We start from the raw sequence: 24,516 nt of genomic DNA, 5'->3' as shown, positions 1-24,516 counted from the left end.
ACAACCAATGAGCCAAAGAAGAAATCACAAGATAAATTAGAAAGATACTTTGGAATGAGTGAAAATGAAGACATAACATACCAAAAAATTATGGAATACAGCAAAAGCTGTGAGTGATTAGAGGAAAATTTATAGCTGTAAATACCTTCATTAATAAAAAAGAAAGATCTCAAATCAAAAACTTAACTTTATACCTTAAGGAACTAGAAATGAAGAGCCAACTACAAGCAGAAGGGAGGGAGTAATAAAGATTAGAGTGATATAAACAAAACAGAGAATAGAAAAACAATAGAATCAATGAAACTAAAGGTTGGGTATTTTTAAAAAGATCAACAAACTTGACAGACTTTAAGCTAGACTGACCAATTAAAAAAGAGAGAAACTCAGCTTACTTAAAATCAAGAATGAAACTGGGAACATTACTACTGACCTTAAAGAAATTAAAAATACTATAATAGAATACTATGAACAATTGTATGCCAAATTGGCTAACTTGGATGAAATGGCCAAACTCCCAGAAATGCACAAACTACCAAAACTGACTCAAGAAGAAAAAGAAAATCTGAATAGACCTATAACAAATGAAGAGATCAAATCAGTAATTTAAAAAATTCCAAACAAAGAAAGCTCAGGACTAGGTTGCTTCACCACTGAATTCTACCAAACTCTTAAAGAAGAATTAACACCAGTCCTTCTCAAACTCTTCAAAGAAATAGAAGAGGAAGTAATTCTTCCTAACTTACTCTCTGAGGCCGGTATTACTCTCATACCAAAACCAAAGAAAGACATCATAAGAAACAAAAACTACAGACTAATATTCACTATGAATATAGATGCAGATATTCTCAACGAAATACTAGCCCACCAAATCCAGCAGCAGATTAAAAGGATTATACACCATGACCAAGTGGGATTATCCCAGGAAGGCAAGGGTGGTTTAACATGTGAAAATCAGTCAGTGTAAGACATCACATTAACAGAACAAAGGACAAGACCCACACAGTCATCTCTGTTGATGCTGAAAAAGTATTTGACAAAATCCAACACCATTTTATTATAAAAACAAATAAAGAATGTAAGGAAACTTCCTCAAACTGATAAAGGACGTCTATGAAAAACCTACAGCTAACTATGTACTTTAGACTGAAACTCTCAAAGCTTGCTAAGATCAAGAATAAGGCAAGAAAGTCTGCTCTTGCCACTTCTATTTATTATTTTTTAATTATTTATTTATTTTTGGCTGCATCGGGTCTTTGTTGCTATGTGTGGGCTTTCTCTAGTTATGGTGAGCAGGGGCAACTCTTCACTTTGGTGTGTGGGCTTCTCATTGTGGTGGCTTCTCTTGTTGCAGAGCACAGGCTCTAGGCATGCGGGCTTCAGTAGTTGTGGCTTGCGGGTTCTAGAGCACAGGCTCAGTAGTTGTGGTTCACGGGCTTAGTTGCTCTGCGGCATGTGAGATCTTCCCGGACCAGGGCTCGAACCCATGTCCCCTGCATTGGCAGGCGGATTCTTAACCACTGCACTACCAGGGAATCCCACCACCTCTATTTAACATTATACTGGAGGTGCTAGCCAATGCACTTAGGCAAGAAGAGAGGGAAAATGGCTTTCGTATGGGAGAGGAAGAAGTAAAACTATCTCTCTTCACAGATGACATGATCTTATATATAGAAAACCTTAAAGAATCCACCAAAAAACTATTGGAGCTAATAAAAGAGTTCAGCAAAGTTGCAGGAGACAAGATCAACTTAAAATCAGTTGTTTTTTATATAGTAGCAATGAACAATCTGAAAAGGAAATTAAGAAAACAGTTCCATTTACAATAGCGTCAAAAATGTTAAAACACTTAAGAATAAATTTAACCAAGGAGGTGCAAGACTTGTACACTGAAAACTACAAAGTATTATCAAAAGAAGTTAAAGAAGACCTAAATAATGGAAAGACATCTTGTGTTCATGGATTGGAAGACTTATTATTGTTAAGATAGCAGTACTTCTCAAGTTGATCTACAAATTCTGTGCAGTCTCCATCAAAATTTCAATTGCCCGTTTTGCAGAAATGGACAAACTGATCCTAAAATATGGAATTACAGGAGACCTCCAGTAGCCAAAACAATCTTGAAAAAGAACAAAGTAGGAGGACTCACTTCCTGATTTCAAAACTTACTATGAACCTACAGTAATTAAATAATAGGAATAGCCATCTAATCTAGATGGAATCAAATTTAGAGCCAGAAAAAAGCCCATGCATCTGTGGTCAATTGATTTTTGACAAGGGTGCCAAGACCATTCAGTGGGGGAAACAATAGTCTTTTCAACAAATGGTAACAGCTAGATAACCACATACAAAAGTATGAAGTTAGACTCTTAACACACACCATACACAATTAAAAATTAAAGACCTAAATTTAAGAGCTAAAACCATAAAACTCTTAAAAGAAAACATAGCAAATTTTCATGACTGTCAATTTGGCAGTGGTTTCTTAGATATGACACCAAAAGCACAAGCAAAAAAGGAAAATTAGATAGACTTCATCAGAATTAAAAGCTTTTGTGCATCAAAGGATACTGTCAAGAAACTGAAAACGCAACCCACAGGATGAGAGAAAATATTTGCACGTCATATTTGATAAGGGTCTAGTTATCCAGAATATATAAAGAACTCTTACAACTCAGTGACAGAAAGACAACCAATTAAAAATGGGCAAAGGACTTGAAATGTCTGTTTCTTCAAGCAAGACATACAAATGACCGAAAAATACATGAAAAGATGCTCAGTGTCATTCATCATAAGGGAAATGAAAATGAAAAACACAATGAGATACCCCTTCACAAGAGGCGTTTAACAGCAATAACAGAACAAAATAAAAACAAAAAATAGTGTTTTTGAAAAACCAAAATTTATTACCAAGTTTAAGCTTGTACTGCTCGCCACACAACAGGCCAATAATCAAGAGATGAGTTGTTGGGCAAAGAATAACGACTTTATTCAGAAAGCCAGCAAACTGAGAAGATGGTGGGCTCATGCCCCAAAGAACCATCTTGCCTGAGTTGGAATTCAGTCTCCTTTTATACTAAAAGGGGAGGGAGTAAAGTCAAACTATTTTCTGGTTCCCATCAGCCTCCAGAGGGGATGTGTTCATTTCTTCCTCCCTGCAGTCATTCACAGGTGGGCCTGGTCAAGATGTTTCCTGTGAGCTAAACAGAAGTATATTAGCTTAATGCTCATTACCTGGGAGGCAGGGTTCTGAGAGATGGGTCATTATATATAATTTAAGCTTATAGGCAACATCCATATAGTGATTAATTTGTAATAGAATACAAATGTTCTTCCCTATTACAGAAAGTGTAGGGAAAGATACGGAAATGTGATGTAAAGGGACATACCCCAAAGAAAATACTTGTCTTACCATTTTACTTAAAATTGCCTTGCTTGCTTTCTTTATAGCTGTGCTACTGCATATGTTCTACTGGCTGAGGAAGAAGCAACAACTATTGTAGATGCTGAAAGGTTATTTAGGCAGGCACTCAAGGCAGGAGAAACAATTTACAGGCGGTCACAACAGTGCCAGCACCAAAGTCCTCAGCATGAAGCTCAACTGAGTAAGTGAATTTGAACTAATTTTCCGCTTTTAGTTCCTGCAACTGCCTGTTTTATGTGTAAAACACAAAACAACAACAATTTAAAAAACTTAATACTTAAAAGTTAGCTCCTTTTCACAAGAGATAACAAATCTATTCAAGTCAGCAAGACAGAAATGTATATTAGCTAGAGAATGCTTGTGGAAGGGAACAGATCTGTTCTGGTTATTGAGAGATGTGCTGCTCTGAAACTTAACAATAATTTATTTCATATGAGAATTGGGCTGGTCATTGGAGAAACACAACTCAAAAGTATTCAAGATTCAAGAGAACCTTCTAGTGATGATAAGTAGCTATTACCTTTATCCTCACCCTTACCCAAGCAATAGTAGAGGTATATCATTTGGTTTGCTCTTCAGACAGTATATATCTCCATATAGTGCCAGGGAGTGGCCCTTCAGCACAAAACCAGCCTTACACTTGATATTGACTATTTCTTTGGTTGTTTTTTCTCCATGATGTGTTTGAGACCATATGGGCCATAGCAGCTGAGGTCCTTTCTTTCCACTCTCAGGCATACTCTCCCAGTTGTGATCGAGACACTTTTACCAAAGATATTAGAATCTGTAATGCTGCTGCTTCCTGCTATTTTGTGTGGCCAGAGGGCTTTAGTTTCATGATTTTGGCAGATAATGGGCAATAAATTGAAATATGTTTATATAATGCATTATCTCCTGGAGTTAAGTTCTAAATCTTTTGTTTGTGTAAATTAAAATTAGGATAATGTTTTCTCTCTAAACTAAATATTGATGTATATAGTATGTTTCGTTAATGCGTGTTGTTATAACACACAACTGTGGGAATATGTAATTTTGCAGTCTGGAACTAATGAAACATCTGTAAAAAAGTCATGCCATTTGTCCTTGTATAATCTCAGATATAGTTATGAGATAGTTCCAGAAATATTTGTTAGCCCTTTCTAGAAGTAGTTTTGTAGTTTGTTAGTTACTTGCTGTTGACCAAAAATTTATGCTAGCATGGAAATTTTGTTTTGAATATCTTTTGTTTGTCAGCTAAGATAATAGAGAATATTAAAATAGTAGATTATTTATGCAGAAACTTAATAATGTTATTTCTTCCTATTAATGTATGTCTTTCAATAGTAAAATCTACTTGCCAAGTATACACAAATTACTTTATATATACTGTACTCCGATTACTTAATGTTAGAGGCAAAAGTAATTCTCTCTCTATATATTTTTTAAGCTTTTAATATAAAAAACTTCAAACATCTATAAAAATAGAGCAGTATAATGAACCTTCGTTCATTGTTCATCACCCAAATTCAACTATTATTAATATTCTTCCATTCTGACACAATTTAATTTTAATTGAACCTCCCAAGGTAAGCAAATAAAATTAACAGGTAATATGTTAATGAAGTAGCAGGTCATAATATAAAAGTGATAGTTTGTGTCATTTGTTGTTTTTCTAAATAGGGAGAGATACCAATGTACTGGTGTATATTAAAAGAAGACTGGCAATGTGTGCAAGAAAATTAGGAAGAATAAGAGAAGCAGTAAAAATAATGAGAGATGTAAGTAAATTTGATGACTCAACCTTTATCTTTATTCCTTCAAAAACAGAATGTGTTTTAAGTTGCCAGTTAAGTTAATGCAGAATCACTATGTGTTTTCCTTTTTTTTTTTTTTTAACATTGATTGATTGATTGATTGATTGGCCATGCTGCCCAGCTTGCGGGGTCTTAGTTCCTTGACCAGGGATTGAACCCCGGGCCCCAGCAGAGAAAGTGCCGAATCCTAACCACTGGACCGTCAAGAAATTCCCCAGAATCACTGTTTTTTTAATTGATAGTTTTATAACAAGATATTTATTTAATATACATAGATTTCTTAGAGGTTGAGTCTCCACAGTTTTAAGAAACAAAAGAATTTCTACCTCAGTGAATTTGATTCAGCTCTGAGTTCCTTTTGTATAATTTTAATCTTTTTTCTTTTTAATATACAGTTGATGAAAGAATTTCCCCCTCTTACCATGTTGAACATCCATGAAAATCTCCTAGAATCACTTTTAGAATTACAGGCCTATGCAGATGTCCAAGCAGTTCTAGCAAAATATGATGGTGAGTGATAATTCTCTTAGTTAATAGCATGGTTAAAGTATTTTTTTTCTATTAAGTAATCATAAATGTGATCCTACTCTGGTATTTCTGTGATTTTCTCTTTGCATTCTTACCAGTCAGTATCTAGTATCTGTGGATATAAGTTGCTATTAAGTATCTTCTTTATCAGTACTTTTGGTAGCAAAAGTCTGCAAGGAGGAACTTTCCTTCTCTCAAGATATATTCATTTTTTTATTGAGCGCCTAATGTGAGTGAGGCGCTTGGAATACAGTGGTGAATAAGAAGACATGGACTTAGCCCTCATAGAATTTACTGTTTAGTGGAACATACAGACAAATGAATAGTAGTTATATTGAGGCATAGCGTGTTAGGTGGGGTAATAGAAAAGTATGGGGTGCTATGCACTTCATTTGTTTTGGAGTGGCAGGGAAGGCTAACAGAAGTTGCTTAGAGTATATATAAGAGTAACTCAGAATAACATTTTACGATGCTTTTTAGTTACAAAGTATAATTTATTATCTCATCTGATCCTTATAACAATCTTGTGAGGTGGTAGGACAAGTACAATATTTTTACTGTTTCCGGTTAGTAAATAAGAAAACTGGAGTAGAAGAAGGTTAAGTGATTGGGTAAGGTCTTCTAGCCAGTAAGTGGCAAGCTTGAACTTAAACTTAGGTATTCCATTTGTTTGTTTACTAGTCTCCCAACAGTAAGTAAGAAGTCAATATATGTTGGCTATTTTTATTATTATACGATAACAGTTCCAGTTTACCACAAATGGAGTTGGGAGAATTTTTGAGAAGCATAGCCTTTCTCCTCATTCTGAGTGAGGCATCAGCTTTTAACCCCAAGCTGGAAACATCCTAACTAGCATAATATTTCTGGTCATATCTTTCACTGTATTAGAACACATTTAAGTCACTTATTCACACTCTCCTGTTGTAAGCTCCTACCCATTAGCTTGGGAATCTCCATGACTTGGAAAGTTTGAAATTTGTTACACTTGGAAAGAGAAGTTTATTTCTTTTAAACATCTGGAATTCTTAGGAAGTGCTTTAGAGTAGTACAGGCTCATGGAGAAATTTGTGAGAAATTCTTTCCATATGTTACTTATCAGATGCATGGCCTGCTTATGATACTTATGATGAACAAGCTTAGGGACTGAATATGAAAAATCAGATAGGACCTATTCATTAAAAATAAAATAAAACTAGCAACTTGGATATGCTTCTGTATTTTCAGTTATTTTTATGAGTCCCCAGTTTTTACCCTTCTAGAATCCTGAAAAAGTTAAAAGCAAGTTTACTTCTTTAGTTCTCCATTTGCTGGTATAACTCTGGAATCTGGAAAGAGAGTTCTGTAGTCTTACTCTGCCAATAACATTATTTTGGTCATTCTTTAAGAAATAACTCATATAATTAATTTCATTGTAGTTCTTAATTTCTTTTTATTTTATAAAAAATCATCATTTAAGAAAATTTAGAAAATGCAAAAACACCGGAAGAAGAAAAAAATGAAAACCACCCATGATTATATCACCTGGACTTAACTACTATTAATTTTTTTTAACATTTATTTATTTAGGCTGTGCCGGGTCTCAGTCACGGCATGTGGGATCTGCATTGTGTCACGCAGGATCTTTAGTTGTGGCATGTGGGCCTCTTAGTTGCAGCATGTGCACTCTTAGTTGCGGCAAGCTTGTGGCATCTAGTTCCCCAACCAGGGATTGAACCCAGGCCCCCTGCATTGGGAGTGCGGAGTCTTACCCACTGGGCCACCAGGGAAGTCCCTGGTGGGACTTTATTATATGTGTTAATTTTTTTTTTCTTAATCTTAGTTTTTCTCTGTGAATAGGTGGAGTTTTTACATAGTTCTATCTATACAATGGCTTTTTCCTTGGATAGTATTATTATAAGCAGCTTCTTATAAGCATTTGTTGAGTACTTTTTACCATTGTATGAGGGCTTTCACAGACATGGTTTAATTTAATCTCTGCTAGAAAAGTACCATTTCTCTATTTTGGGAAAACTGAGGTTAAAGAAGTTGTGCTAGTTCAAGGATGCATAGCTGGTAAATAGTAGAATCAAGATCCAGACTCAGGTTTTCCAATTATATGTCCATGTGCTTTTACTACTATATTATATCCATTGAATTAGAACTATGAATTATTCTTATTAGAAATTGTCTTAAGATATTTTTGTGATTCTTACCTAAATTAAAAATTATTATTATAGATATAAGCCTTCCAAAGTCAGCAGCCATCTGTTATACAGCAGCACTATTGAAGACAAGGACTGTTTCAGATAAGTAAGTAGTTATGAAAACTATAATAGTTTAGAAAGACTGCTAAACTCAATATTGTTTTTCATCCACTGACTTTAAACAATGCTTTTTTCCCCCCTACTTCCTGCTGAATAACCCTTGATCTTATGGGGCTTAGAAGCTTCTTACTATGTGTAGTGGAAAGAGCAAGGTTTTTAGAGCTAAGTAAACTTGGATTCAAATTCAAAGTCTACAGCATACCAGCTATGGAACTTTGGTCAAGTTAATGAGTTTGAGTTTCTTTGTTATCTGTAAAATGAGAATAATACTGTAGGGTGGTTGTGTGAGGATTATATGTGTTAAATGCCCAAAGCAATGCTAGATAGAAAGTATATCCAGTACATAGTAGCTATGACGGTAATGGTAAGATATGTGGTAGGGAAATAGGTTTCATGTTACCTGTTTTGAGATTATAATTCTGAGTTATTCTGATTTCCTTGTATTTTTGGCTGTCCTTAATGAATTTCTCTTTATTCCACAGGTAAGTTATTCATAAACCAACCAAATGGCAACTGCTTTCTTTCACCTTAGATTACTGTGGCTTGATATGAATTAGAATGGACTGTTCACAGTCTGTGAACAGTGAAAATTTGATAAGAATGTACTTCTATTTCATGAGATTCTCTAGATGTCCCTGTGTGGCATTTCTTATTTTATTACTTTGCCCAAAGTGTGCCTTTAATGGACTTCTGAAGGCTTTCTTCACCTTAACTTGAATATTTCCATTTCTTGTGCTGCCTTCCTTTATGTGTTGAACCAAAGGCTTTACTTTTATGTTTAGTAGCCATTTGGCTTTGACTTTAGCCATCACCAGAAACCTCTGATTTAGGGGGCTAGATTACGATCTCAGTTAATTAATTGATTAAAATACTTATTTATTTAAATATTTATTTCTTCATTTTGTGGTTTTCTTACAGATTTTCTCCAGAAACAGCCTCCAGAAGAGGGTTAAGCACAGCAGAAATTAATGCTGTGGAAGCAATTCATAGAGCTGTGGAATTTAATCCTCATGTTCCAAAAGTAAGAAACTTTATGATAGAAATACTACTTTTATTTAAGTTAATCAAATTGGTAACAGTGTATAGACCAAAGTTTGGGTCTCCATAATTTGAGGCAGAATTGTTTTAGTCTGCTTTATTTTGATGCTTAGTGTTTACCCTAAAGGGGATGTTAAAAAGAATTTAGAAAGGTGGATAGGAGCAGTATTTCAGTATAGGCATTATAATTGCTGTCAAAATAAAATTTGATGTACAATATGTTCACTTAGCTGTTCCTTTTACTATGGTTATAGAGAAGAAATAAAATGGCTTGGTCCTAATAAAAGATCATTCATATTTCAGATCATTAAATCAAATATCCTGTTACTATAAAAGCTATTTACATCTAGACAGATGCTTTTGAATGAGGGCTGGGTAGACAAAGACTGAAGACAAATAGATTAAAATAATCAGTGTTAGGAAACAGATGTGAAAGTTCCCAGAAAAACTGCTGAGTTGATGTTTATTTAGTCCCAGATGAACTGTACTCATCTCATTTGTCTTAATATTGTACACCTTGCAGACATACAGATCATTGGTTAATCTTTGTGTGTTATAACCCAAGATGAAATTTTGGATTTTAAAAACAATGCCCCAAGTTAGGGAGTATAGAGTATTCAAGAATATGCCTTTATTTAAAAGAGTAATTGTAACTGTTGATTCCAGTATAATATGTTAGTGGAATTTGGAAACTAGTAAACATTAAAGGATTAACCTCTAAAAAATAATCTCCAAGAAATGCAAGTTGTAAGTCTGTTAGAGTAAGTAAAGACAGAGTCAAGAATATTACTGAAATCTAAGGATGAGAGTCAACAAATATTTATGCCATTCTCTCATTAAGTGAAACTGGTCCCATAAATTTCAATAAAAATTTTAGTGTGAATTGTAATATATATACAGCAAAGTGTAAAAAACAGAGATGTGTGTCTTAATGACTTATTATAAAGCAAATGAGTGGAAACTACCACTGAGGTCAAGAAACAACATTGTCAGCCCCCAGAAACCCACCTGCCCTTTCCCAATTACAACTTCTTCCCTCCTGCCTAAACTTAACCACCATTCTGACATTAATTATGTTTATTAATTATGTTTTTCCTTCTTTTCTTATATTTTTAGTCTATACTTTTCCTTTATTGCTGGCTTTATAAAACAGGTTAAGGAATTGTCCCTCTTTTATCATTCTCTGGAATAATTTGTGTAAAAATTAGAATTATTTCTGCCTTCAGTGATTGGAAGAATTTGCTGATAAAGCTGTCTGATTTTGGATTTTTCTTTGTGAGAAGAATTTTCATTACAAATTTCATATCTTTAATAGTTTAATTACAAATTCAATTTTTTAAACCATTCCATAACTATTCACATTTCTTGTTTCTTCTTGTGTTAGCTTTTGGTAAGTTGTATTTTTCTAGGAATTTATTACATCAAAAATTTCAAATTTATTGGCATAAAGATTTCATAAAATCCTTTTATTAGCTTGTTAATATGTGCAGAATCAGTTGTAACATCCATTTTTTAATTCATAACACTGGCTACCTTTCTTTTTGCCCCTCTATTGGATTCCTCAGGGATTTATCAATTTTATTAGTCTTTGTGAAGAACCAGCCTCTGGCTTTGTTGATCTTCTCTACTGTTTGTTTTCTGGTTCATTCATTTCTGCTCTTTACAGCCTTCTTTCAACTTTCTTTGGCCCCATATTATTTTTTTTAATTCTTGTATCTTCTTTTTTTTTTAATTACTTATTTTTGGCTGTGTTGGGTCTTTGTTGCTGCGTGTGGGTTTTCTCTAGTTTGGCGAGTGGGGGCTACTCTTCGTTGCGGTGTGCGGGCTTCTCATTGCAGTGGCTTCTCTTGTTGCAGAGCACAGGCTCTAGGTGCACGGGCTTCAGTAGCTGTGGCACATGGGCTCAGTAGTTGTGGCTCGCAGGCTCTAGAGCACAGGCTCAGTAGTTGTGGCACACGGGCTTAGTTGCTCTGTGGCATATGGGATCTTCCTGGACCAGGGCACAAACCTGTGTCCCCTGCTCTGGCAGGTGGATTCTTAACCACTGAACCACCAGGGAAGTCCCTCTTGTATCTTCTTATAAGGTATTTAACTCATTAATTTTTAATGTTTCTTCTTCTAACATATCCATTTAAGTCTATAAACCTCTCTCTAAGTACAATTTTAACTGCATACTATAGCATTATTTTTTTTATAATTTAGTTCAAAAATATTTTCTAATTTCCACTATTCCTCTTTGATTTAGAGGTATATTTATTCCATTTAGATATGTATTTCTTAATTTTAAAACATATGAAAATTATCTTTTTATCAATGATTTCTGACGTAATTGCATTGTGGCCAGAGAACATACACTGTGTGATTTCACCCCTTTGAAACATTTTTTAATTCTTGAATTTCTATTTATTTTTCACATCTCTCGTATTATTTATAGGTTTGAATTCTCTGCCAAAAGTTTAAATATAATCTGTTATCTCTTTGAAAATAAAGTAGTTATCTTAAAGTCTTTCTCTGATAATCCCAATATCTAGAACGTCCCTGTTTCTGTTTTTAACATGTTTTTTTCTGCTGCATCATGTTCATATCGTCTTTTCTCTTATGCCTGATTTTCTTTCACTATGTGCCAGATACTTTATTTGAAAAATTGTAGAAATAGCTTAAAATCTCAGATAATATTATATCCCTTCATAGAGGATTTTCCTTGCCCTTAGATGCCTGGAAGAAGCATTGGTAGGACAGGATCACCTTAATTCAGTTTCAGGGATTGAAATTTTCTGGTCTACCCGGATGACTTGAAACTGGACTGCAGTCCATGAAAGTTTCAGTTTATTTCTGGTTCACCCTTATTCCTAAGATGCAGCTTTCAGAGTCCCAGTCCAATCCTGAGGGTTTTGCCAGGCTCTCACTCTTGACAGGACTTGGACTTCAACTTTTGTTCCAGTAGCCTTATGAAACTGGCAAAAATACTGAACAGCCTCCTAGCTATCTTTTCCAGAATTGTCAAATGTCCCTATAGTGAAAGAAGCCCCAGGTGTGGCTTACTTCTCTGCTCTCTGCCATCTTTAGACTGTGGCCTGGTAATTCTCTACCCTTTGTTAATTATCTGTATTTAATTCAATTTTTTAAAATCGACAGCTTTTCTAGCTGTCTGGGAGGGTTCATCTGAGTTACCCAGTCTTCCATTACTGGAAGCAGAGGTCTAAAAATACTTGTATATGAAATGCTCTGCTCTCTCTTGCTGCAGAGTGGTTAAGAGAATGGATTCAGCAACTAAACTGCCTACATTTGAATTCTGGCTCCACTACTTCTATTACCTTGGACAAGTTACTTAACTTCTCTAGACTTGAGTTTCCTCATGTGTAAGCTGGGGATAATATTCCCTACCTCTTAGAGTTGTTATTAAGATTAAATGAGTGCATATCTTTAAAGTGCTTAGAAGAGTACCTAACACGTAGTAAGCTTTACAGAAGTGGTTGTTATTGTTAGTACCCAGGATGGTGTGGAAATCTGTTCCTTGTGTGAGAAGATAAGCAGCAGTTATTAATCAGAACTATTCAAATTAAATACACCATTGATATCTAAAAAATTTATTTAATTCCCACTCAAAATAACAAAATCGGGATTGTCTGTTCCCTGTGGTTGTTCTTTTCTGCTTTAAAAACCCTCTTACGTAAAATGTATTCTCAGCAGTAACAATTCTTTTTTTTTTTTAACATCTTTATTGGAGTATAATTACTTTACAATGGTGTGTTAGTTTCTGCTTTATAACAAAGTGAATCAGCTATACATATACATATATATATATCCCCATATCCCCTCCCTCTTGCATCTCCCTCCCACCCTCCCTATCCCATCCCTGTAGGTGGTTGCAAAGCACAGAGCTGATCTCCCTGTGCTATGCAGCTGCTTCCCACTAGCTATGTATTTTACATTTGGTAGTGTATATATGTCCATGCCACTCTCTCACTTCATCGCAGCTTACCCTTCCCCCTCCCCGTGTCCTCAAGTCCATTCTCTACGTCTGCATTTTTATTCCTGTTCTGCCCCTAGGTTCTTCAGAACCATTTTTTTTTAGATTCCATATATATGTGTTAGCATACAGTATTTGTTTTTCTCTTGCTGACTTACTTAACTCTATGACAGACTCTAGGTCCATCCACCTCACTACAAATAACTCAATTTCGTTCCTTTTTATGGCTGAGTAATAGTCCATTGTATATATGTGCCACATCTTCTTTACCCATTCATCTGTCGATGGACACTTAGGTTGCTTCCATGTCCTGGCTATTGTAAATAGAGCTGCAGTGAACATTGTGGTACGTGACTTTTTTTGAATTATGGTTTTTGCAGGGTATATGCCCAGTAGTGGGATTGCTGGGTTGTATGGTAGTTCTGTTTTTAGTTTTTTAAGGAACCTCCGTACTCTTCTCCATAGTGACTGTATCAATTTACATTTCCACCAGCAGTGCAAGAGTGTTCCCTTTTCTCCACACCCTCTCCAGCATTTACTGTTTCTAGATTTTTTGATGATGGCCATTCTGACCAGTGTGAGATGATATCTCATTGTAGTTTTGATTTGCATTTCTCTAATGATTAGTGATGCTGATCATCCTTTCATGTGTTTGTTGGCAATCTGTATATCTTCTTTGGAGAAATGTCTATTTTTGGATTGGGTTGCTTGTTTTTTTTGATATTGAGCTGCATGAGCTGCTTGTGTATTTTGAAGATTAGTCCTTTGTCAGTTTTAGCAGTAACAATTCTGATGGTGTACATTGTGCATTGGTTTTCAAAACTACTGCCAGAGCCACAATGGGTGAGGGGAGGGTAGCGGAAATCCCAGGCATTGCCCAAATTATAAAATTAAATTGTTGGATATGTAATATATATTAACCTTCATATTGAATCTGTCTAAATAATCTGTGATGCTTTTAGTGATGCTTCTTTTGAGTTTAAAAACCTACACACACATATAGTGAAATACTCCAAAATACTTCTGAGAGAAATTAAAGAAGACCTAAATAAATGGAGATATATACCATGTTTGTGGATTAGAAGACTAATTATTGTTAAGATCTCTCCAAATTGATCTGTAGATTAAATGCAATTCCTATTAAAATCATAGTAGACTTGTTTGTAAAAACTGACAAGCTTGGGCTTCCCTGGTGGCGCAGTGGTTGAGAGTCCGCCTGCCAATGCAGGGGACACAAGTTCATGCCCCGGTCCGGGAAGATCCCACATGCCGCAGAGTGGCTGGGCCTGTGAGCCATGGCCGCTGAGCCTGTGCGTCTGGAGCCTGTGCTCCACAACGGCAGAGGCCACAACAATGAGAGGCCCACGTACCACAAAAAAAAAAAACCCCAAAAAACAAAACAAAAAAACTGACAAGCTCATTCTAAAATTTATATGGAAATGCAAAGGATCTAGAATAGCCAAAACCGTTTTGAGAAAGAACAGTAAGGTTAGAGGGACTTATACTACCCAATTTCAAGACATTTTTAAAGCTACGGTAATTAAGATAATATAATATTGGCATGAAGGTTGAAATGTAGATCAGTGAAAGACAATAGAGAATCCTGAAATAAACTCACATAATTTTGGTCAGTTGACTTTCAACAAGAGTTCCAATGCAATTCAATGGGGAAATGATAATCTTTTCAACAAATGGTGCTGGGAAAATCAGGCATCTATATGAAAAACAAACAAACAACCTAGACCCTCTCCTCATGCCAAATAAAAAATTAACTCAAAATGGATCAGAGATCTAAATGTAAGAGGTAAAATTATAAAAATTCTAGAAGGAAACAGAACTTGAGTTAGGCAAAGATTTCTTCAAAAGCATGATCAATAAAAAAAAAACTGATAGATTGGACTTCTTAAAATGTTTGCTCTTCAAAAGTTATCATTAACAAAACGGAAAGATAAGCCAAATGACTGCAGGTCATTTATCTCTTAAAGTTTGGTATCCAGAACTTATAAAGAACTTTTATAACTCAGTAATAATAGGACAAACAACTCAATTAAAACATGGACAAAGGACTTGAATAGTCACTTCATCAAAGAAGGTTTATGAATTAGCTATCAAAGAAGGCACATAAAAAGATACTCAGCATCATTAGTCATTGGGAAAACACAAATTAGAACCACAGTGTGATACTACTTTATATCCACTAGAATGGCTATACTCACATAGACTTACAATATCAGGTGTTGGCAAGAATGTAGAGAAAATGCATATATTGCTCCCAGGCATTAAAATAGTATAGCTACTTTGGAAAACAGTTGTGTAGTTAAACATATACTTACCATATGATCCATCAATTCCATTCCTAGATATTTACCCAAGAGCAATGAAAACATATGCCTATACAAAGACTTGTATGGGGCTTCCCTGGTGGCGCAGTGGTTGAGAGTCCGCCTGCCGATGCAGGGGACGCGGGTTCGTGCCCCGGTCCGGGAAGATCCCACATGCCGCGGAGCGGCTGGGCCCGTGAGCCATGGCCGCTGAGCCTGTGCGTCCGGAGCCTGTGCTCCGCAACGGGAGAGGCCACAACAGTGAGAGGCCTGCGTACCGCAAATAAAAAAAAAAAAAAAAAAAAAAAAAAAATAATTGTATGAAAGTGTTCATAGCAATATTATTCACAATAGCAAAAAATTTGAAACAGTCCAAAGATAGGTGAATGAATAAATAAATGGTGATATATCCACATAATGGAACACTTCTTAGCACTAAAAAGGAACGAAGTATAAGTACATGCAACAACATAAATGAACCTCAAATACTTTATGCCAAGTGCAAGAAACAAGACACAAAAGACAATATATTGGGGACTTCCTTGGTGGCGCAGTGGTTAAGAATCCGCCTGCCAATGCAGGGGATATGGTTTTGAGCCCTGGTCCGGGAAGATCCCACATGCCGCGGAGCAACTAAACCCGTGTGCCACAACTACTGAGCCTGCGCTCTAGAGCCTGTGAGCCACAACTACTGAAGTCCGTGTGCCTAGAGCCCATGCTCTGCAACAAAGAGAGCCACTGCAATGTGAAGCCTGCGCACTGCAACAAAGCATAGCCCCAGCTTGCCACTAGAGAAAGCCCACGTGCAGCAACGAAGACCCAACACAGCCAAAAATTAAATTAAAAAAAAAAAAGACAACATATTGGGGACTGCCCTAGTGGCGCAGTGGTTAAGACTCTGTGCTCCCAATGCAGGGGGCCCAGGTTCAATCCCTGGCCAGGGAACTAGATCCCATACGCATGCTGCAACTAAGAGTTTGCATGCCACAACTAAGGAGCCGGCAAGTCGCAACTAAGGAGCCCACCTGATGCAACTAAAGGAGCCCACCTGCCACAACTAAGACCTGGCACAACCAAATAACTAAATAAATATTAAAAAAAATAAATTATCATCAATACTTACAGTTGAGCCAAGGAGTGTATTATATTTCCTTAAAAAAAAAAGACAGCATATTGTATGATTCCATTTATATGAAATTTATGAAATAGGTAAAACTATAGACACAAAAGGCAGATCAGTGGTTCCCTGGGGCTGTGGGTAGGAGTGGAGATTGACTTCAAACAGGCATGAGGGAACTTTTTATGGTGGTGGTTGCACAACTGTAAAATTTAGTAAAAATCATTGAACTGTATACTTAAAATGGTAAATTTTGTGATATATAAAGTATATGTCAGTAAAACTGTAGAATATGTTATTTAATTAAATATAAATATACATTTAATAAGTATGTAATATGTATATACTGCAATATTTGAAAATCATTTTTAGCCCCAGTAAAGCCTTGCCTGAAAAAAAATCATTTTTATTTATAGGTAGAAATTTGTATATTTTTTCCCCTTACCTAAATATCAAAACCAGTTGACAATTCAACTCTATCAGAATATCCAACTGAGTAGAATGGCTCCGTAACCTTACGTTATTGTTTGTGGATAGGCAGTTTAAGCTGGGTGTTACCAAACAGGATAAAAATTAAGGTTTTAGGGGGTAAATTTTATGCTCCAACAATTTGGATAATATCCCACTTAAATAACATTAGTGTTATATGAATTGGAAGAGCGCTGGAATTTGTGGCTGTTTTTGCAAGTGATGAAGTAGGTACAGATATTCTCTCCCCCTCTCTCTTCTATTATAGTCTCTGTGATTCTCTCCGCTGGAGCCAGCAAACATAAAGGGCTTTAGGAGTTTTCTTCCTCAGACTTCAACAATGTGTCATGATAACTTACTTAACCTAATGAACAGTGACACTTAAATATATATATATATTTAAATCTTCTTTTATTCTTATAAATTTATTTTGCAAATTTTCAAATGTTCTATGAATCTTACCAGTAAAATGACAAATTGTAAAGCTGTTTTAGCAGGAACTATTTTGGCTACTTTCCACATAACTACAACAGAAATGGCTGTAGGTCTAGAGTTGTGCAATTTGTTAAAGCTGGAAGCCATTAGAAGTGCAGTAGAAAAAGATCACATAAATCTCTTCAGGCTATGAATTTGCTTTAGATGTTTCATCAGTATTGATTGCTTTTACAGATTTTTTTAATCTACTGAATGAATTCAGTATACAGTAACTGTGATAGTAATAGTAAAAAAATTAGAACAGCATGTTTTCATGATTTTTGACTTGTTCTTCATTACCTAGGTATGGCTTTGGTTCAATAAACATTTTGTTTTAGTCACCAAACAAGAAAAAGATTATGTATCTTTCAGCTACTATAGAAATTGTTGGTTTTTAAAATTTTACGGTAGAAAATATTTCATACTTTTTAAATATTCCATAGCATCCTGTTTCAGTCATTCTTGTGTCTCACATTTTTTTATTATCCAACCATCAAGAAGTATTTTTTAATTAAAATAATTCATATACAATATAATTCACCCTTTTAAAGTATACAATTGAATGGTTTTTAGTATATTCACAAGGTTGTGTAATTATCACCACTCTCTGATTCTAGAACATTTTTATTACCCCCAAAAGAAACCCTGTAGCTATTAGCAGTCACTCCCCATTCCTTCCTCCCCAAATCCATGACAACACAGATCTACCTTCTGTCTCTGTAGATTTAGAATTATATTATGTGGCCTTTTCACTTAGCATAAGGTAGCAGGTATCAATACTTCCTTTCTTTTTATGGCTGAGTAGTAATCCATTGTATGGATATACCACATTTTGTTTATCCATTCATCAGGTGATGGGCATTTGGGTTGGTTCCACTTTTTGGCTATTATGAATAATGCTGGTGTGAATATTCATGTGCAAGCTTTTGTGTGGACACATGGTTTCACTTCTCTTGGGTATATGCCTAGGAGTGGAATTGATGGATCATATGGTAATTCTCTATGCTTAACTTATTGAGAGACTGCCAAGCTTTTTCAAAGTTGGCTGTGCTATTTTACATTCCCAATGTAAAAAATTCCCAAAAATTTACAGCAATTTTTGAGGGTTACAATTTCTGTACATCTGTGCCAACAGTTGTTATTGTCTGTGTTTTGACTATAGTTGTCCTAGTAGGTGTGAAGTGGCATCTCATGATTTTGATTTGCATTTCCTAATGACTAATGATGTTGAACATCTTTTAATGTGGTTATTGGCCATTTGTATATCTTCTTTTTTTAAATTTTTTAAAATAATTTTTATTGAGTATAGTTGATTTACAATGTTGTTAGTTTCAGGTGCACAGTAAAGTGAATCAGTTTTACATATCTCCACTTTTTTTTAGATTATTTTCCCATATAGACCATTACAGAGTATTGAGTAGAGTTCGCTGTGCTATACAGTAGGTACTTATTAGGTATTTATTTTATATATAGTAGTGTATATATCTCAATCCCAATCTCCCAGTTTGTCCCTCCCCCCCGTTCCCCCCTGGAAACCATAAGTTTGTTTTCTACGTCTGTGACTCTATTTCTGTTTTGTAAATAAGTTCATTTGTACCAATTTTTTTTTAGATTCCACATATAAGCGATATTATATGATATTTGTCTTTCTCTGTCTTACTTCACTCAGTATGACAATCTCTTGGTCAATCCATGTTGCTGCAAATGGCATTATTTCATTTTTTTCTATGACTGAATAATATTCCATTGTGTATATATACCACATCTTCTTTATGCATTCATCTCTCAGTGGACATTTAGGTTGCTTCCATGTCTTGGCTATTGTAAATGGTGCCGCAATGAACGTTGGGGTGCATGGATCTTTTCTAATTATGGTTTTCTCTGGATATATGCCCAGGAGTGGGATTGTATATCTTCTTTGGATAAATATCCAAGTCCTTTGCACATTTTAAAATTCATCTTTTTATTATAAAAAGTATTCTTTAACATTATTATTATAGTAAGCCATTGACATTCTTGATTAATATGGTCCAAAACCATTGTGAATCTCCATGGGTTGAGAAATACCAGTATAACATATAATTTTACTCCTGAAATGAGAACATGAGGATGGGCCGTGAACCTTGCTGAGATATGGATGCTGAAGATTCAACTAGGGTTATTCATTTGGTAAGTTACTCACATGTGTGTACAAGCCTCAGAGCACAAATGATTGAAATTTGTTCCTTAGCAAAATTATGGCTTTATAAATCATGGATGTTTAGAGATAGCACAGATGATTGAAATCGTAAATATTAAATCCAAAAATATCCATGATTTACTATAGATGTAATTGTTCTTAGTATGACACTTTACACATCAGTTAGAATAGTATTATCTAACTTTAATTTAGGATCCAGCAGTAGCTTGCTGCAATATTTCATTGAAGGTTTTTTTTATTAGCATACTACCACCAAATTCTTCTAAATTTTATTATTATTAGATTTAAATTTGAGATACTTGCTTTAAAAACAAAATCACAGAATAGAAAGTCCAGAAATATATCTATATGTATTTTGTCATTTGGTTTTTGACAAAAGTACCAATGCAGTTCAGTGGGGAAAGGAAACTCTTTTCAACAAATGGTGCTGGAACATCTAGATGTCTGAATGGGGGGAAAATCATGAAATATTCTCATAGCATACATAAACATTAATTTGAGATGGATCATTTACCTAAATGTAAGAGCTAAAACTATACATCTAGAAGAAAACATCTAAGAATATCTTTGAAATTTTGGGGTAGACAGAGATTTCCTAGGACACAATAGGCACTTAACTGTAAGAGAAAAAATTCTAAATTGGCCTTTTCAAAAATTTAAAATTCTTCTCACTGATGACAGTGTTAAGAAAAATGAAAAGGCAGGAAATTCCCCAACCGCCCAGTGGTTAGGACTCCGTGCTTTCACTGCCGTGGGCACAGGTTCAATCCCTGGTTGGGGAACTAAGATCCTGCAAGCTGTGCGGTGTGGCAAAAATAAATAAATAAATAAAAATAAAATCATCATCATTTAAAAAAAAATGAAAAGGCAAACCACAAATAGGAAAAAAAATATTTCCAGTTTGTTTGTTTGGCAAACGACTCAAATCCAGAATATATAAGTATAAAATGACAACTTTAATGTAAAACATGGTCAAAAGCCTTGAACAGATACTTCAGAAAAGAAGATATTGGAATGTCCAATAAACACATAAAGAGGTGCTCACCATTGTTGGTTATCAAGGAAATGCATTATAAAATTACAAGGTATCATGCCTATCAGAATGGCTGTAATTAAAAATACTGATAAAATATTGGTAAGAATGTAGAACATTTAGAACTCTAGTACATTGCTGCTAACAGTATATAAAATGATACAACCACTTTGTCAATTTCTTATAAAATTAAACATATACCTCGCCCTATGACCCAGTTCTACTCCAAGGTGTACATCCAAGAGAAAAAAATTTAGCAATAAAAAGAAAAGAGCTACTGGTACAGCAAAACATGGATGAATCTTAGAAATATAGCGTCCAAAAGAATATATACTGAATGATTCCATTTATGTGATATTCAAGAAAAGGCAAAAGTGATCTATTGTGGTAGAAATTAGAACGGTGGTTGCCTCAGGTGGTCAGGATAGAGGTATTAACTGGAAAGGAGAACTTTCTGGGGTGATGGTGTTGCTTGTCTACTTTCTTTCTTTTTTTTAATTTATTTCTGGCTGTGTCAGGTCTTAGTTGTGGCACTCAGGATCTTTCATTGCAGCACTTGGTCTTCTCTCTAGTTGTGGTGCACGGGTTCCAGAGCGTGCGGGATCTGTAGTTGTGGCACTCGGGCTCAGTATTTGAAGCTCGCGGGCTTAGTTGCCCTGCGGCATGTGGGATCTTAGTTCCCTGACCAGGGATCAAACCCGCATCCCCTGCACTGGAAGGAGGATTCTTAACCGCTGGACCACCAGGGAAGTCTCTTGTTAAAACTCATTGAACTGAATACTTAAGACCCGTGCATTTTACTGTTTTTAAATTATACCTCAATAAAGAAAAAAGAATCTGCCTCAACATGGAAAGCACTGTCAAGATATCATGCCTCCTGATTAAATGAGATGATATATGTGAAGTTCTCAACACAATGTCTGAGTGTCAGGCAACAGCATTGATTATTATGGCCATCACTGCTTTATTATACTCTGTTACCATTTTCTCCTCCTGTTTAAGCTGTTCCAGTGTGTCCTCTTTCCTTGTAAATATTAGTTTAGTGCTTTAGAGTGTATAAGATTTGGGGGATTCCTTTGTTGAGATGGGGTGAAGGTGAAGATGGTTAGGTGAGACAGTTAGGAATTAACTTATTTGAATTACTTAATACCCTGAGGACAGTTTATGTCTTCCAGAAGAAGCCCTTGAGGGAAGAGTGACGTAGAACATTTAAAAACAAAACAAAACCTTGTTTAATAAATCTCTGCAACTTGAGTACATGTTTAGGAATATGCTATCTGTGGCTTTTTAAGATTATTCTTATTTTACAATAAAACTGGTTTTGGTATTGTGCTGCTAAGAAAGTAGACCATGCCAGGAGGCCTTTACAAGTGCAAGGGGAATTTTAAAAATAAATGGATACATAAAAGGTAAAATCCATTCTGGCTGATCAGAAATTGAAGCCCGTAGGATGTTATGAGTCCCATCCATTAGAGAAGGTACTAGGTCTTTAGCAGCGGGCTTACATTTCTTTTGGCCAGACTACTTATATTATAGCAGCATAAGTAAAAGATGAGGGAGATGGGCACTCAGTTGAGATTCTGAGTGGCATAGCGGGACTACAGGGAGAAAAGGGAAGTAGTGTTAAATCTGTGACCCATACTTAGAGCACAGTGAGGCCTTTGCGTTTCCATTATATTGTACTGTGGCCCAGGTGGAAGGGTTGAGATATGAAATGCTTATCTCTTGAGATGCTGCTCTGTAGGATGATCTGGAAAGTCATTTTCCTGAAGCACATGCCCTGTTTAGCCTCCCATCCCTCTCCTTTTAATATAAGATCACTTTCCCTTTGCCCCTGAGGCTGCTAGGTAGTATCATGTTTTCTTTCAGTTTATTCATACAGCAGTTGTTTACTTTCTATCTGGGAACTTTCTTTAGTCTCCCTTATAATACACCTCCATGTGGAATCTTTGCATTCAGCCTGCCTGTCCAATCTCATAGAATGTGCACTGAGAAAACTAATTGGAGAGATAAATTGGTCTTGATGTGCATGACTGATCAAGAGCAAAGTACCTTAATTTCAGATGCCTTCAGAGAGATTTTTCTTTAACCTCTGCTTTTAAGAGGAAGATTATTAAAGCATTATCGTTACTTCAGGTCAGAATTATATTGCTTTTGGTCAAAAGCTGTTGTAAGATTTGCAAAGTAATAGAAACAAAGTAATCTAGAGATAAATTATAAAGATCAAAGCAATTCAAAATTAAAGTGAATTTGAGCGTAAGCATAGGTATGGATTTAGAGTTATAAAAGATACCACCAGACCATACATCATTATGTCTTTTTAACTATAGCTTCCAAAGTAGCTTTAATTTTTAATATTTTTAGTGAAAAGCAAGAGACTTTGAGTAATTATTTGAGTATATTGTCCATAGTTGAATACTAGTTAAAATTGGCCCACGCAATTTCCAGATATAACAAGAAGATGATTTGGAGGTAATATGGAAGGTCCTGCAGCACATACTAGGTACCAGCCTTGGTTTATGTCTTTAACTATATTTTATTTGACAGTTATTTCCAAATATGTTAACTCTGGCTTCCTTCCTTGTCTTTAGATTTGCATTTCTATCTAGTTGTGGAAATTTTTACCTGGGTATCTAATAAGTACTTCAGACACTTTAATGTGTCTCAAACTGATTTTTTTTTAATTTATTTTTTAGTCTCTTCTCCAGCTTGCCTCTCCTTCCTTATTTCTGTATTCTGACTTACGACTTTATTATTTTCTTCTGTAATTAACCTTTACTCTGCTCTTTCCAAATTACCAACTCGTATTATGACCTTTGAAATCTCTTTCAGATCTAGCCATCTTCTCCATCCCCACTGTCACTGCTCATTGTGCACCTTCACTACCTTTTTTTTTTTTTTTTTTTTTTTTTTTTTGCGGTACGCGGGCCTCTCACTGTTGTGGCCTCTCCCGTTCCGGAGCACAGGCTCCGGACGCGCAGGCTCAGCGGCCATGGCTCACGGCCCAGCCTCTCTGCAGCATGTGGGATCTTCCCGGACCGGGGCACGAACCCGTGTCCCCTGCATCGGCAGGCGGACTCTCAACCACTGCGCCACCAGGGAAGCCCTATTCTTTTAAAAATTATTATTGTTATAAAAGTAATGAATGCTTTAAAAAAAAATTCAGACCCTTTAGAAGTTTATAAAGTAAAAAATCCCCTGTTTCTTCTCTCCCAATTCTACTTCTCTCACGTAACCACTGTTTCTGTTTGGTGTATATATTGCCAGACATTTTCTGTGCATTTTTAAACATACAGATATGTATGTGTAGAAATACAGTAATCTCAAATACTCTACCATCTTTTGTTTGGACCATTAAAACAGATTCCTCAGTGGTCTCCCTGCCATCAAACCCTCTCTACTCTGGCCATTGCCAGAGTTATCCACCTAAATAGCAAATCTTACTCTGCCTAAAGGGCTCTGCTTGTTCCCTATTGCCTATACGATAAGGACCAACCCCGTAGTATTGCGTGTATAGAAACCCGTCATAGTCTGGGCCCAGTATCTGTCTCCAGCCTCGCTCCTCACCACTTCTGCCTTGTTCCTTACCTCCAGTGCTACTATTCCCTGGATTGGCCAGGTCTCATTATGACTCCCTACCATTGTACATATGCTCAGTCTCTTCTCTACCTGGCAAGTTTCTACTCATTCTTCAAGATCCTGCTCATCTGTTGCCTCCTTTGTAGAGGTGTCTTTCCCACTTTTCCCAAGCAGAGATAATGGCTCTTTCTTCTGTTTCTTTAGTACCTTAATCATCTTTTTTTTTTTTCTTTTGGTCTGTTTCTATGTCTCTCCCTTAGTTATTGGTGAG

At 35.7% G+C, this 24,516-nt stretch overlaps 1 protein-coding gene across 8 annotated transcripts in view; it reads left to right on the top strand.

Annotated features, from left to right (window-relative positions):
• ST7L (suppression of tumorigenicity 7 like) overlaps positions 1-24,516 on the top strand; it is a 70,729-nt gene that overhangs the window by 30,505 nt on the left and 15,708 nt on the right. For all 8 annotated transcript variants that reach the window (XR_004350375.1, XM_032634829.1, XM_032634838.1 and 5 more), the window contains 5 exons: positions 3,448-3,602; positions 5,081-5,178; positions 5,610-5,724; positions 7,959-8,031; positions 8,964-9,066. Coding sequence is in view for 7 of the 8 variants with exons in the window: in XM_032634829.1 (XP_032490720.1) it covers positions 3,448-3,602; positions 5,081-5,178; positions 5,610-5,724; positions 7,959-8,031; positions 8,964-9,066 (544 nt within the window). In the remaining variant the exon portion in view is untranslated. The remainder of the gene's footprint in view (positions 1-3,447; positions 3,603-5,080; positions 5,179-5,609; positions 5,725-7,958; positions 8,032-8,963; positions 9,067-24,516) is intronic.

This window comes from Phocoena sinus, chromosome 1 (genome assembly GCF_008692025.1).
Source record: "Phocoena sinus isolate mPhoSin1 chromosome 1, mPhoSin1.pri, whole genome shotgun sequence".
Lineage (NCBI taxonomy): Eukaryota > Metazoa > Chordata > Mammalia > Artiodactyla > Phocoenidae > Phocoena > Phocoena sinus.
The sequence above is the reverse complement of the archived record's forward strand: the minus strand, read 5'-3'. Positions and strand labels throughout refer to the sequence as shown.